The sequence below is a fragment of the Osmerus eperlanus genome, chromosome 12 (genome assembly GCF_963692335.1).
Source record: "Osmerus eperlanus chromosome 12, fOsmEpe2.1, whole genome shotgun sequence".
In the NCBI taxonomy this organism is placed as follows: Eukaryota; Metazoa; Chordata; class Actinopteri; order Osmeriformes; family Osmeridae; genus Osmerus; species Osmerus eperlanus.
Genome location: NC_085029.1, coordinates 6773070 through 6787929, shown reverse-complemented (window position 1 = coordinate 6787929; position 14860 = coordinate 6773070). Strand labels below are relative to the sequence as shown.

The window sequence follows — 14860 nt, the reverse complement described above, 5'->3', positions numbered from 1 at the left end:
CCTCTCTGTGGCTCTTACAGTCACACACACACACACACACACACACACACACACACACACACACACACACACACACACACACACACACACACACACATACTGTGCCAACATTCACACTGAACTGAGAATCAATTTAGCTTGAAAATGTCAGGATATTTATTTACATCGAGAAACTCAATGTGAGAGTTGGTTGAACCACCCCTGCCATTGCTATCCAACATTTTCTTCCCCACCTTACACTTGGAACTTTGCCTAGAACAACATCTGCCACAGTTGTCTTGTTGAAGATTACTTGGATTTGTCTCGGATGTCAATGCCAGGTGCTACCGAGAGATCCTCATCAGACAAAGAACCAGGGCCATGGTCTTAATCCAGACTAGGTCATAAAGTAAGGTAACAAAGACTCACTTGACAATCTGCATTCTGATTTAGAACCGCAATCACATCCCAGATCTTGCTGACAGTAATTGATGAGCAATATGGATACAGTGAGTCACTCAATGAAAAACATAAAATCATACTCTGATGAATGTATTTCAATTATGTATTTTCATTCATCAAAGTCAGATGCACAATACAAATGGGAATGGGTACATGGATAGGGTGCAGAGAAAGAGCCAATTGGCTGGGATAGATGAGTTCCCCTTGTGTCTCACAGCTATGCGTCAAGTTCCATTTCATCTCAATGTGGTTCAACAGTTTAGAGAGGTCCAAGTCTCTGTAAAAGTATAATCATTCCTATTAGTTACAATGGAATACATGCATTTAGTTGATTAGACTGAATCACAATGTATAGACCTAGCCTCTTAATACTTACATCACGGATCAACCAGCCATTATATAGTTGATAAATGCTAGAAATGAAAGAAAAGGGAAATTAGTGAGCGTGTGAGTGTGTGTAATTGACACTGGACACTAGATGGAGATGTTGCAGTGCCATCCCAGTTGCTTGCCTTCATAGTTGATGCAGCCGTTGGTGTCCTCTTGACCTGCAAGCAGCTTGTCCACTTCGTCCTCTGACATCTTCTCCCCTGCATCATTAATAGTTAAACATGTAAGCCAAAGCTGTCTGAACCTTTAAGGACATTGTAAGTGTAGTTCTATATCAGGTTAGTGTGAGGTGTGTCTCAACCTAATCTGAAGAACAAGAATTGGAGAAAGGTAGCACCAAAATAATTCTGTCCATTTTACACTTATACGTTAATCACTATTTCATTTGCAGGTAGAGTTCAAGGTATCATTAAGTTGTTGTTAATGAAGTACTGTAGAAAATCCTGTATAGAAAAATAAAAAAAATGATGAAAGGAATTTTTGCAACATTGCACAAGTTTGACAGGCAGCAAAAAAGATGCAAGCATTTCAAACCATCATGCCATGCAGGTTGTGAAACCAGCTTTCAGCCAGCACCTTCTATCCTTACTGTATATAAAGACAAACTTTCTCCTGCATCTGAGGTAGTTGGCTGACCAACACCAACCTAAGGGCTAAAACATAAACCTCGACAACACCTGTCAGGGTCCAGTCCCAGTCCAAGTATGGTTGCTGTGCAGACACTGGCTAAAGGGGCCACGAGCACACACACACACTTGTGCATTCAGTTAATGACACACGTACAGAGCTATGTCATTTGTCAGTCAGGTGTCTTTCTGAAGGCAGATGGCAGGTTATAGAATTCTACTTTAGAACTTATGGGTTGTGTTACAACCCAGTGAGAGAAATAGGAGGACGCCAGGGCATCAATAGCCTGAATTGAAAGTGTTGAATGGGTCAGCTGGAGTTTGTGCTAAATACATGTGTCCATTACATAAGATATGCCTAGACTCTGGTGCTTAAGCAGAACACAGTAATCAGCAACTGAGTGCCTGAGGCTATCTGGGCTAAATGCAGCCTTTCTAACACTAGTTAACGACTCAATAATTGACTACACTCCTCACCTCTAGGTGACATTGGGGTTGTGTAACCTAGTGTACATTTTGTGTGACAGAATATTAACATAACAACATAGTCTTGTGTATTTATCCTGTCAAATTTCCTCAACTAGAAAAGGAAATATGTCAAAGTTTTGGTTAAGGACACACTAAAGTGATCAATGTTACTTTTGGGTCAGATAACCAGTTAGTTCCAGGAAGTTGTGGGTTTTACCACCCCCGTGCTTATTCTAGTTCCAGAGTTGAAAGACCTCAGTAAGAATTGAGGCAGTGATTCATTCCAAAGAACTTAAGAACTTGCAATCCAATTTACAGTGCTTTCACTGTCTTGCCACCTGGCTCTCTGCCACATTTTCAGAGCATCTAAGCCTTCAGCCATTCCCTGTGTCTCGCTTGGCACACTACCATTCTAGTCTGTCAGACAAAGATTTGGTCTGTCCCAATATAGTACATAATATCTGGTATAGTTTGTCCTACATAGCCCCACCATGCATGCCAGCATACTTTTAATGTTCCGACCCACAACTCTATCATTATTCAAATGTATAGCACAATATTTTAACATCTGATACTATGTAGGACGTAGGTATGTGTAGGGGAGGGTATAGCTCAGTGGTTTGAGCACTTGACAGCATGTCAAGAGGTTACAGGTTAAAATCCCCCCTGTGCTGTTTGTCACTTATAATACAAGCTTCTGCAAAATTATTAAATTGTTATTATCATTTTACCGTGTCCATGTTCAAACAGTTGCAGAACCCTCACCTAATGTGGCTAGTACGTGACGGAGCTCAGCTCCCATGACGGTGCCATTTCCATCCTTGTCAAAGACACGTAAGCCCTCCACAAAATCCTCTGTTGTGCCCCTGTCTGTAACCTTGGACACCTGCTGGAACATGGGCAAGAAGGAGTCGAAGTCCACCAGTTGGCTGTTCATCTCTGTAAATATAAGGAGAAAAGGTGTGTATAGGAAAATTATTATACAATAAGAAAGAAAAGTCCATAAAAAAGAAAATACATTTGACATGAGGACCTGGAAGAGCATCACCTTTAAAGATTCTCAATGTCTGAGGATGTCTTATGATCCCAGATTTCAGGGGATTCATTGCTTGTAAAAGATTATTGGCCAAGTCTAAACACAATTACTTTTTGTCGACAATGTTAAACTGTCAAAGTACTACTCCCATAAAATGGAGACTTCTAATATGTATAGGTTATTGTAATACCTTAAAGTGAAAGCTTCCAGTCTGCACCTCACTGTAGTGATAAAATACTGATACAAAAAAGTGTCACTGGGAATTTAGGTGCTTCCAGCACTTTGTATTCTAACATGTGTATATGTAACATATTTCTAAGTTATTGTTGGTATTGTGCTGGCTTTAGTTTTTTCTTCACATAAATGCAAGCATGCAAGCTTATATAAAATAACAGATAATTTTGTGCTGAGCACTACATTTTTTCTTCAAAATGTAACCTTTACCCCCCATGTGTTATTATAGCAACAGAACAATGCAACTGTATATTGTCACCATGACAATGATGGCAATATTGTGTTTATGTCCATGCATGGGCTTAGGTCTGAAAGGTTACATACTGTACTGTGTGTAATCAGTATTAGAGGCACTAACAATTGCATGGTTGTGTGGTTAATGTAACTATAACAGATTATTCCTTTGAGACTATCTTGTCAGAGCCTTAGTATCGGCAAAGCAACTGTGAACTTATGATAGTCCAGCGATGTTTCCATAAACTCTGTCATCTGTTGTATTTAGAGGGTGCTAACATTTAACTGAGTAATACTTGGCTATATTGTCACACCATTGTAAATCCCACATACGCCTCGGCCATGGAATTTCAGCTGCCTTGGCTAAGATGGAAGTCCAGTGGTAGCAAGGCACATTAATCCATTTTACTTTCACACTTACGTATCTCTTTGTGTTCTGTTGTGGTATGTCTACCCACAAATCACATGGATAAATACTTGATTTAGAGCCATGTTTAACATCTAAGCTTTGTTTGAAATGCTGCCATGTAAATCTAGGATTACTTTCAACAACACCTTGGTAGTCAGTTGTTAGCTCACAAATAACATCTCTGAGTCACAATGTTGATACAGGGCAATACATTTGGAAGAGAAGCTCAACGGATAAGATAAACGATCATAGTGAAAAGTAAAAAAGTAAATGCAATCATCCATCACAACTCTAATTTAACCGATACACAAACATGATTTTTCATTGTGTGTTGTATGAAATCCGAATTTGTGCATGATCAATCTACAACCCCAATTCCACAAAAGTTGGGACGCTGTGCAAAACGTAAATATGAGCAGAATGCAATGATTTTCAAATCTCAGAAACTCACATGTCCTTCACAATAGATAATTGAAAACATATCAAATGTTTAAACTTAGTAAATGTACAATTTTATGGGAAAAATACGGTAATTTGGAATTTGATGGCCGCAACACGTCTCAAAAAAGATGGGACGGGGGCAAAAAAGGCTGGAAAAAGTAAGTGTTACTAAAAATAAACAGCTGGAGGAACATTTGCAACTAACTAGGTTCATTGCAAACAGGTCAGTAACATGATTGGGTATGTAAAAAGTATCTTGGAGAGGCAGAGTCTCTCAGAAATATGGGCAGAGGTTCACCAACCTGCGAAAACCTGCATCTACATATTGTGGAACCATTTCAGAATAATGTTCCTCAATGTCAAATTGCGAAGACTTTGACTATCTCATCATCTGCAGTACATAACATAATACAATTAATCTGAGAATCTGGAGAAATATCTATGTGTAAGAGACAAGGGGGAAAATAAATTATGCATGCCTGTGATCTTCAAGCACTCAGGCGGCACTGCATAAAAAACAGGCATGATTCTGTAATGGAAATCATTGCATTGGCTCAGAAACTCCTCCAGAACTCATGGTCTGTGAACACAGTTTGCCGTGCCATCCACAAATGCAGGTTAAAGCTCTATCATGCAAAGACAAACCCACATGTGAACATGATCCAGAAACACTGCCATGTTCTCTGGGCTAAAGCTCATTTGAAATGGGCAAAGTGGGAAAACTGTTCTGTGGTCAGACAAATTGAAATGTGAAATTATTTTTGGAAACCTTGGACGCTGCATCCTCCGGACTAAAGAGGAGGGACCAACCAGCTTGTTATCAGCGCTCAGTTCAAAAGCCTGCATTTCTGATGGTATGGGGGTGCATTAGTGTCTATAGAATGGTCAGCTTGCACATCTGGAAAGGCAACATCAATGCTGAAAGGGGGGGCTGAGCTGAGATGGCTGAGATGGCTGAGCGGTTAGGGAGTCGGGCTATTAATCAGAAGATTGTTGGTTCGATTCTCGCGGTCGTGCAAAATGACGTTGTGTCCTTGGGAAAGGCACTTCACCGTACTTGCCTCAGGGAGAATATCCCTGTACTTAGTGTAAGTCTCTCTGGATAAGAGCGTCGACTAAATGTAAATGAAAGGTATAAAAAGTTTTTAGAGCAACATTTGCTTGCATCCAGGCAACATCTTTTTCAGGGAAGGCCTTGCATATTTTAGGGAGACAATGTTAAACCACATCCTGCATCTGTTACAACTGCATGGCTTTGTAATAGAAGAGTCCGGGTGCTGAACTGGCCTGCCTGCAGTCCAGACCTTTCACCAGTTAAAAGCATTTGGTGGATCATGAAACAAAGAATATAAGACCCAGGACCGTTGAGCAGCAAGAATCCTGTATCAGACAGGAAAGGGACAACATTCCTCTCCCACAACTCCAGCAACTGGTCTCCTCAGTTCCCAGAGAGATACAAACTGTTGTTAAAAGAGGAGAGGATGCTACACAGTGGTGAACATGGCCTTGTCACAACTTTTTTGAGACGTGTTGCTGCCATCAAATTCAAAATTATCGTATTTTTTCCATAAAATGGTACATTTCATCAGTTTAAACATTTGACGTGTTTTATATGTTCTATTGTGAATAACATATTGGGTTTATGATATTTGTAAATCATTGTATTCAGTTTTTTATTTTAATTTACACGTCCCAACTTTTTTGGAATTCGGGTTGATACTTGATTCTTAGGACCAGTCATGGACATACCCTCTGGTTTTGGCTTCCCCAGTACATTCAGGACTTCAGCATTTGTTGGATTCTGGCCAAGGGCCCTCATCACATCTCCACACTGTGCATATGTGATCTTCATCTCCCCTGTAGGAGTCCTGTCAAACAGCGAGAAAGCCTCTTTGAGCTCTGTAGAAGGAAGGCACAAACAAAAATGGTTTAGAAAACACAATGTTTTTAACTATCAAGCTAAATGCATCTGGTTTAAGTGTGCCTACCTTCAACTTGATCAGGTGAAAAGTCAGTCTAAAACAGAACCAAAAAATAACAATTTAGATAAAACACGGATAAGGTTGAGATTTCAATAGTGCAAAAAGCAGTATTACTACAGTAGGTAGTGTACCATGCCATGACCACATGATGACATGTGGCCACATAATGTTTCTACCAGCAAAACCAAGATCAATTCTTAAACCATGTATATCAGAACCAAGAAATAACAGTGTCTATTTAGTATGTATTTATTACTGTTTGTGACTGTATTTGTTAGACAATGTTCCGTCTTGAACAGAAGATTTCCAGAACAGTGCCTCTGGTTCAAAGACCCCAACAGTAATATTACACTTATGATGTTATTTTTCTACACTGTACTATGTAATATTGCACTTGATATGTTATTGTTGCACTATCTATAGTTGAGATATTATTGTTGCACTGTGCACAGTAGATAAGATGTGGTTATTTTGTACTGTTCCTGGTAAACACAAACTGGTCCTTGACCAACCACCAAAAAACTTGTAGATCTTCTGATCCTTGATTGTCTGCTGTACTGTTCTAAATGCACTGCTCATACGTCACTTTCGAAGCATCTGCGAAATGAAGAGAATGTAAATAATGAACTTCTGGCTCCATTCCCGGAGAGATGTGGAGGACCAGGCAGCACAACTCAGCCACACCCTTGTTCTATTCTAGGCAATGGACTTCTGTGCACCTGCACTTATGGATACTGTAAGTCTGGATATTATCACCAGCCCTGCCCCTGATGAGAAAATGGGAACTATTTTAAGAACAATGGGAATTCAAGATGCACATGGGGAACTTGTACTGTACAGTAAGTTACAGTACAAACCAGAAGCACAGATTAGCTTCATCTACAGGACAGAATGTCCAGTAACAGTATCCCTCACTGCCAAAAATAAAATAATATTAAATAAAAAGACACCTAATACAATTAATAAATGGCATTGAAATGTAATACATGGAAACAGATGTATTGTGGTATATATTGATTCATACATGTAATACATAAAAAAAAAAAATCATGTATTTATTCAAACATCAGTTGTTTCAGTTGTCAGTGGTTTACTAATTAATCTCTCATATTTTCAAAGAAGGGTTTCTGGAGAGCAGTCTACTGTAGGTATAGCAACTTTTCTTTTCTGAAAGACGTCTTTTTTCATCCAATGTTACAGCTGCTGCTAATCTGTTAAGCACTGTGGTATTGTCACTCTGGTCAAAAAATAACCTTTATGTTTTTTTTCTTTCAAAATAAAACTCTTTTAGCACTCCTACTTGGCAGGCTTTATAAAATAATAATAGAGTATTTGAGTTTTCAAAAGCATACCCACAGTGTCTGCTGTTAGAGTGCTATATTTGTCCCAAAACTGTGAAAAACCTTTCCTTGTTCAGAAAGAAGAAACAGTAGTGATATATGAACTCACCTGTACTATGACCCTCTTAGGAACAACTTTAGGTTCCTTTGCTGGCTCTGGATCTGGGGCAGAGGCAGAGGCAGCTGAGGCAGTCTCAGCTGCAGGAGCTGGAGTGGTAGGGGGAGCAGGAGATGCAGCTTTAGGAGGAGCAGGAGATGCAGCTTTAGGCGGAGCAGGAGATGCAACTTTAGGAGGAGCAGGAGATGCAGCTTTAGGAGGAGCAGGAGATGCAGCTTTAGGAGGAGCAGGAGATGCAGCTTTAGGAGGAGCAGGAGATGCAACTTTAGAGGGGACCTTGGCAGAGCTTGCAGGTCCTTTAGGTGGAGCTTTGGTAGGAGCGGCAGGTCCTTTTCCAGGTGTTTTGGGCTGTGGCGGGGCTTTGGTGGGAGCAGCGGGACCTTTCCCAACAGCTACGGCTGGGGCAGGAGCAGGAGTGTCCGGGGCAGCTGCAGGAGGGGCTGGGGCTTCAGGGGCCGGAGCAGGGGCTGGGTCTGAGGCTGGTGCTGGAGCCTTTGGGGCTGGAGCAGGAGCAGGATCTGAGGCTGGAGCCTCTGGGGCTGGTGCAGGAGAGGCAGGAGGAGGGACCGGGGCTTCAGGAGCAGGATCAGTGACAACCGGAGTCTCTTCAACAGGGACAGAATCTGGTGTAGGGGCAGATGCTGGGGCTTCTTCTGGGACGGGGGCAGATACTGCAGCTTCTTCTGGGGATACTGGAGGATCTTCTGGGGCGGGGGTAGATACTGGAGCTTCCTCTGGAGCAGGAGCTGACTCAGAGACAGCGGCAGAAGCTGAAGAAGAAGCTGGTGCTGCTTCTTCAAGTATGGGTTCTGGCTCGTTGGGTGGCATGACTGTTTTGACGAAAACAAACAACGCTCCTTAGAACTATCTTGGCACGCGATTGAGCCTGTGCTGTCAAACATATTTGGGGGGGACAACCCCTGATGTTAAATACCCTGCCCTGCCCACGCCGTAGGCCATACCCCCAATTACTCACCATTCTATAAAAGGCAAGAATGGTGAATTCCCATGGCTACTTTAAAATGTTAACCCTCTTTGCCCATGCCTTTATTGTTTAGCCCAGCAATCGTTTTGTACTCATATTTTATCAGCTGCTCGGCTCCATCTTTTTCTACCCATCAAATACGCACTGTAAAGCATATTTGGCCCCTTACATTGTAAAGATAGCAGATGACAGAGCTTTAGGATGGTGTGTGCTTCAGGGGTGGGGGGATGTGTTTGTTGGTGTGTGTGTGTGTGTGTGTGGCGGGGGTAGGGTGTTATTTGTGTTGGTGTGTGTCTGTGTGTGTCGATGTGGGCGGGGGGTAAACAATAGGGTCCTAATTCCAGAAGTGTGGGGATAAGAGGTTGCTTCTTATTATAGATGCACATGTTGTGGCCAGACCCCCCTTTCTATAAACATTCACCCCTCACTTTAACATGAATACACACACACACATGCACACCACACGCACACACATACTCCCTCCTGAGGAATGAGATCATATCTGCTGCCCACCTCCTACCCCCCAACATGCCATTGTACCCTGGGGCCAGACAGAGGGAACATACAGGGAACATACAGTACTGTTCAGCACTCGCTAAGTTTGGATAACAAACTAGAACACCAGATAGGGTGGGGTCCTTGTAGAAGGCTGAGCATACTGCCTGGTGGACTGGAGTCAAATCATAGGCATCCTCCTTGTAGGTGGAGATGGACAGCTGTGCAATGGTTCTTTTGAACACACTGACCAATATTATAAAAAAAAACACTGCCCTATGTAATTAAGAGGATTAATTATCTTCAAGATCCTGTAAAGCAAATTCCATGATTTGCTTCTCAGTACATTATATACGTGTGAAATGAGTTACTGAAAGCATATGCAAAGCGCAAAAACTTTGTCGCATTGAAATGTGGAGTTAGACCGTTGAACAGTTTCTCTTCCGTTTTCAGCTCAGGTTTTGTATAGGCGAAGCCAAAACCCGACCGATCTACGTCACAGCGACCGATCTACGTCAGATCACAGACGGTTGCATTCTGTTACTCAGCTGGTACGATGCAAACACAAAGTAATTAACACATAAAACACTCAGAGACTACAGGTATGGCTGTCCTGATATCTGCAATTGATTTAGCTAGTGTTGCTGTTGTTGCTAAATTCAATAAATTCGAGGGGGTGGAGCTTCAGCTCCTTCAACACGCCCCCCCAGTCTCAAGCACAGAAGACTGCTGATTTTCTCACGATTTCAAAGCCTAATTTAACATACTTTTCATACTGGTTTTTTTTCATTCGAATTTGGATGGGTAGTAAACCACACATTCTTCTGTGGTGTGATGAACTTAAAAATCATTTTCAATTCTAAGATAACAAAATTCTTATTTGAACATATTCTGTCATGATTGATCAGTCATTCATCAAAGGCAACGAATAGCAGTGCTCCTACACTTTCTATAACTTTTGTACCCTCTCATTTTGTCATTTTCTTTCTCTTGATAATATTCTGCATCTTTAATATTTGATGATCGCTAGCCAAGGGAAGGCACGGCAACACAGAGACAGATTCTCTTCTCGCTGCCCTGTGCTTGTCATGGTAGAGTCCACTGGGAAGGAGACCTTTTTGAAATATGCATAAGAAAACCATTGTCCATCTGCTTCTCAGCTCAAACTGAAGTGACAAAATGTACACTACAACACACTTTATAAAACATGTTTGATAACATGTTTGTGGCATGTGTCCATTTTACTGTACACTGTCTGTTGTTATAAAGATCTTTTCTTGTCCATCCGCTGATGTTTTGCAAAGGTGGATCATCTGCATACCTCACAGGTAATGGAAGTCTTTTATATGCAATGTAAGTTCAGTCATCCCTTTAATGGAATTGTTGAGTGCTGCAAAACAGTCCCATTGTGCACTCTTGAGTGAAGTAGGAGACAAACAAGCAAAGGTGGCTCTGCAGGGGAATTCACAAGACAGGTGATCTTTGTTTAGCCTTATTTGTATTTTTTTGATAATATCAGCAGTTTTCAGATCAAATCTTAACAGCTTTGGAGGGGTGTCTTGTGCTACATTGGAATTTGTAATGAACCGGTGAAGGAATACATTTGAAAGTCAACTTGGTTGGACACTGAGAGGTGAACGTTTTCTGGAAACTTAAAACTAGGCTACACCAACTGGGAGGTTGCCCTGAACTTGTAATCGTTTGTTGAAAGAAGACGAAGCAATCATGTAGCTCACAAGACAAGACACTGAAGAAGGACAGGGTAGCATGAATGTTACCTGACAGTTTACGCATTCTGGCATTCAAAACAAAGATAAATATGGAAGTCAAGTTTGTTGCAGCTGTTTTTGTCTTAGTTTGTACAGCCAAGGTGGTAAGTTTTATTTTATTTCATAATGACTATATGAATGCACAATGTACATTCTTTTTTAAAGATGATTGACTAACTCAACAGCTTGATTTAATTGTTTCCAATTTGTTTCTATTGTATGATACAGATGTATCATACAATATAACATCTGTTGTCTGTTTTGGAATATTTTGAAAACAAGACAATTGGCCTTAAAATGCATTCTAATTATTAAATGATATTAAATGAGGAGAAGCAGGTACATGAATGTATAGATGAATTTAAACATGAATTACACAAATGTATCCAATTGTCCACCAGGTGCAGACCACACACGCTGACTGTTCTATCGTCATTCATTTGCTGGAGAAAGAGGAAGAATGCAAACTGAAAAAGAAAACCACCAATGCTGTGTTATCAACAACAGCCCACAATAAGACTGCAGGTGGTGCAGCTTCAGGATCATTTTTAGCATCTCAAACATTTGAAGCTTCTTCGTAGTGTTACGTGGTCTGCCTCAGAGCCGACTTTGCTTTACTTCAGGGTTGACAGAAAAATGTATTCCTCATTTGTAATGCTTGAATTGTGTCCTAAACGTCAGGCTGTGCGGTGGAGTGGGATGCAGTGAGCTGTTGGCCTGCAGCTATGATAGGGGAGAGTGTCTCTGTCGCCTGCCCTCTCCCACTGTTAAAACCTGATTCTCCATCAGGTAAACAAGGCTTGTGAATCATATTATGTGCTTTAACAGGAATGTCGTTTTGTTTATTTCTGTAACTCTTTACAACACTACAAAATGACATAAAAAAAACCTTATAAGCCTTATAAGACAGTCCGATGAATTTTAAAGTAAAAAAGCTTCCTTTAGACAATGAACACAGTGAAAACTAAGATGTGACACCATACCCTTAACAGCGTTTTCCCTCCAGTTCTCATCACACGGAACTGCACTCTCCGAGGGTGGAGCCAGCCGAGCCTGCCGTACTTCACAGCCTGTTACCTTGAGGATGGTAATGAGGATGAACACACAGGGGATGAGGTAGAGAAGAATTCATACATATAACCTACATATTTTATGACATTTTAAAATGGCAATAAACATTTCATAAAGTGCATAGCAAGGGAAATGGATATGTTCTTTAATGAAAACCAAAATGATTAACCAAAATAATTTTGAGACCAACTGCAGATAAATGGTGACCAAGACCAAGTAGCTATACACATTCTGTTTGTGGTTCCATAAGATGTCCCCCAGTGTCAGCTATGTGTTATCTTTATTTTATTTTATTTCCATGTGATATAATTTTCATCCTGGAACATTTCACTGGCTGTGTTTCTTTCTAAATAAAACATTCTTTTTTTTTTTTTAAGCAAAATTACTTTGCCACTGTAAAGCTGATCTATACCATTGGATATGGGGTCTCTCTGGCCTCTCTCTTCATGGCCATTCTGGTCTTCTGCATCTTCAGGTGAATAAAATAACATGCAATTTATTGTACATTCACTATACAATACCTTATGTACAAGTGTATTACTCTTGTGATTAGGGTAGGTGTAAGATGGTGTAAGATGAATGCATATAATCAGTGTACCAGTATCATGGTCTTCTGATCATTACACCTGATTCCTACAGGAAGTTACTGTGCACGAGGACCTATATCCATCTCAACCTCTTCTCCACCTTCATCCTGCGAGGCCTTGCCGTGTTTGTCAAAGACGCTGTCCTGTTTGCAGATGAGAGCATGAACCACTGCACTGTCTCAACGGTACAGGAACACAATAATAATTTCACAAAGGAAGTAGGGGAGATAACAAACTTTTAATAGATTTAGCAGTTGACGTACTTATTCATTTTATGCAGTTAACATTCAAGGAAAGTGTTTTATCATAACGTGATAATGAGTACACCTAATTTCAGTACATACATTCTAATCTGTTTCGGAGAACTCACCATGCTCTGTCCATTAGGTGAAGTGTAAATCGGCAGTAACGTTCTTCCAGTACTGCGTCTTGGCCAATTTTTTCTGGTTGCTTGTGGAGGGCTTGTACCTCCAGACTCTGCTTATTTTCACATTTGCTCAGAAGAAGAAGCTCTTCTGGGTCTACACCGTCATAGGCTGGGGTATGGGTGTTGTGTTTTCTATATTTATTCATTTATCAGATGTTTTAATCCAAAGTCATGCAAAATAGTAAGACCAGAAGTGCACAGTTCTAATAGTTTTACAGTGGCCACATTTCAAAACCAATAAATTCAGGATACTCATAGCTTTTGTGGAAACTGATTTCATCAAACTATTTAAATAATCTAAAATATTTCTTTAACCCCTTATTGGGGTTTACAGTGCAAGGAACAGTTTGCATGTATTGCTTTTTTTCCTCCTATGTAAACCTAAATTCTTTTTTCAGGTACACCGTCCATAACTATTATAATTTGGGCCCTGCTGAAGAGTCAATTGGATGACCAGGGGTATGTGTTTAGTGGATATCTAACAAACTGCACAGCACTTACCTGTGACTTGACATGTGTTGTAAACATGCATAAAACATTGTAGTATCCAGTGTAGTGATTTGGGTTTGAAACATTTGAAACATAAATTCAATTGAAGAAGAAGGAAAATTAGTGAGACGTGAGTGTCATAAAGATTGAAAGTGAGTTTGTGAGTGTAATCTTTCCTCTGTGTTGACACAGGTGCTGGGATGACTTGGATAGCGCCCTCTGGTGGATCATTAAAACACCCATCCTTCTATCTGTCTTTGTAAGCCCTGTACACCTTGTATTTCAGATTGCTTTTTACTAATCGTACTTGACAACAGGCGAAATCAAGAAAATAAAAAAACTAACTTCTGTGTTTTCCATTTGTGGTATGTAGGTGAACTTTGTGGTGTTCATAAATATCAGTAGAATCATTATTCAGAAGACTAAGTCCAATGGAACTGAGAAGCCACCGTATAAGTAAGATTACCATATAGGTGCAAAAATTGGGGGAATGAATGAATGAAATCAATTCTACTTTCAGGAAGTCTTGAAAGTCGAATTTCTTTCTACGGAAGTTCCGCTTAATCTTCTCTCTCTATCTTGTTCTCCATGTTGCTGCCCTCTGCAGGAGGTTGGCACGATCTACCCTGCTGCTCATCCCTCTGTTCGGGGTGCACTACGTTGTCTTTGCCCTCTTCCCTGAGCACGTTGGCGTTGGTCCTCGACTCTACTTGGAACTTGTCTTGGGCTCTTTCCAGGTGCAGTAATTTTCAAAGACTGGAACTTCAAAAAGTATACTGTATGTCATGTGTACAGTGACATTAATGTGAGCTAAGATGTGTTTTTTCCCCCTCATTTTCAGGGATTTATAGTTGCATTGTTGTACTGCTTCCTAAACGCAGAAGTAAGATACGAGGTACGAAAAGAAATTCGAAAAGTAATGAAAGGATGTTGGTCTCAGGAAGAAAACAATGCCTTTAATCTGGCAACTCAGGACTATGTAGTTTAGAAGAAATCTAGATTAAGGGTAGGTCCTCTCAACTTGTTCATAATACTAAAAATATATTATATCCTCAATGCATGCACATAATGTCACTTTTACAGATACAAAAAGTTCACCTTCATGTGTAAGCTTACTTGACATTGGATTAGCTGTATATTTACAATTGTTTACATGTAAATTACTTCAAAACATTCTATACATAAGTCAATTGTAAGGTTTTAATTAATGTGGCTTCTAACCTGAACAAGTTTTTTGATGTAACAAGTTTTTGTAAAAAGTTTCCTGATTAGTGTGAATTTAGTGTGTTATAATTACTTGCCATGTTTTTTAATTTTG

General features: G+C 40.3%; 2 protein-coding genes across 2 annotated transcripts; one reads left to right on the top strand and one right to left on the bottom strand.

Moving 5' to 3' along the window:
• Nucleotides 1-515: 515 nt before the first annotated feature.
• On the bottom strand, nt 516-8602 carry zgc:163073 (uncharacterized protein LOC100037358 homolog). The gene is made up of 7 exons (XM_062475074.1): nt 7711-8602; nt 6268-6295; nt 6029-6178; nt 2691-2864; nt 954-1031; nt 818-854; nt 516-718 (listed from the first exon to the last, which is right to left on the bottom strand). Exons 1-6 carry the CDS (start codon nt 8545-8547, stop codon nt 826-828), a joined length of 1296 nt encoding a protein of 431 aa, XP_062331058.1. The 5' UTR covers nt 8548-8602; the 3' UTR covers nt 516-718; nt 818-825.
• Nucleotides 8603-10832: 2230 nt separating this feature from the next.
• Nucleotides 10833-14565, top strand: ghrhr2 (growth hormone releasing hormone receptor 2). Its single transcript, XM_062475073.1, has 12 exons — nt 10833-11072; nt 11370-11493; nt 11650-11757; nt 11975-12084; nt 12417-12514; nt 12679-12811; nt 13014-13167; nt 13452-13512; nt 13735-13801; nt 13916-13998; nt 14150-14279; nt 14384-14565. Exons 1-12 carry the CDS (start codon nt 10971-10973, stop codon nt 14528-14530), a joined length of 1317 nt encoding a protein of 438 aa, XP_062331057.1. The 5' UTR covers nt 10833-10970; the 3' UTR covers nt 14531-14565.
• The last annotated feature ends 295 nt before the right edge of the window (nt 14566-14860 follow it).

What these genes read in the sequence shown, in the direction of transcription:
- zgc:163073 (XM_062475074.1), bottom strand. Translation starts at nt 8,547, where the DNA reads ATGCCACCCAACGAGCCAGAACCCATACTTGAAGAAGCAGCACCAGCT. An exon ending in GGGGAAGCCAAAACCAGAGG is followed by an intron (nt 2,865 to 6,028) that starts GTATGTCCATGA and finishes TTATATTTACAG; the next exon opens with AGATGAACAGCCAACTGGTG. An exon ending in TCACGTACTAGCCACATTAG is followed by an intron (nt 1,032 to 2,690) that starts GTGAGGGTTCTG and finishes TTAATGATGCAG; the next exon opens with GGGAGAAGATGTCAGAGGAC.
- ghrhr2 (XM_062475073.1), top strand. Translation starts at nt 10,971, where the DNA reads ATGTTACCTGACAGTTTACGCATTCTGGCATTCAAAACAAAGATAAAT. An exon ending in TAGTTTGTACAGCCAAGGTG is followed by an intron (nt 11,073 to 11,369) that starts GTAAGTTTTATT and finishes ATTGTCCACCAG; the next exon opens with GTGCAGACCACACACGCTGA. An exon ending in ACCACTGCACTGTCTCAACG is followed by an intron (nt 12,812 to 13,013) that starts GTACAGGAACAC and finishes TCTGTCCATTAG; the next exon opens with GTGAAGTGTAAATCGGCAGT.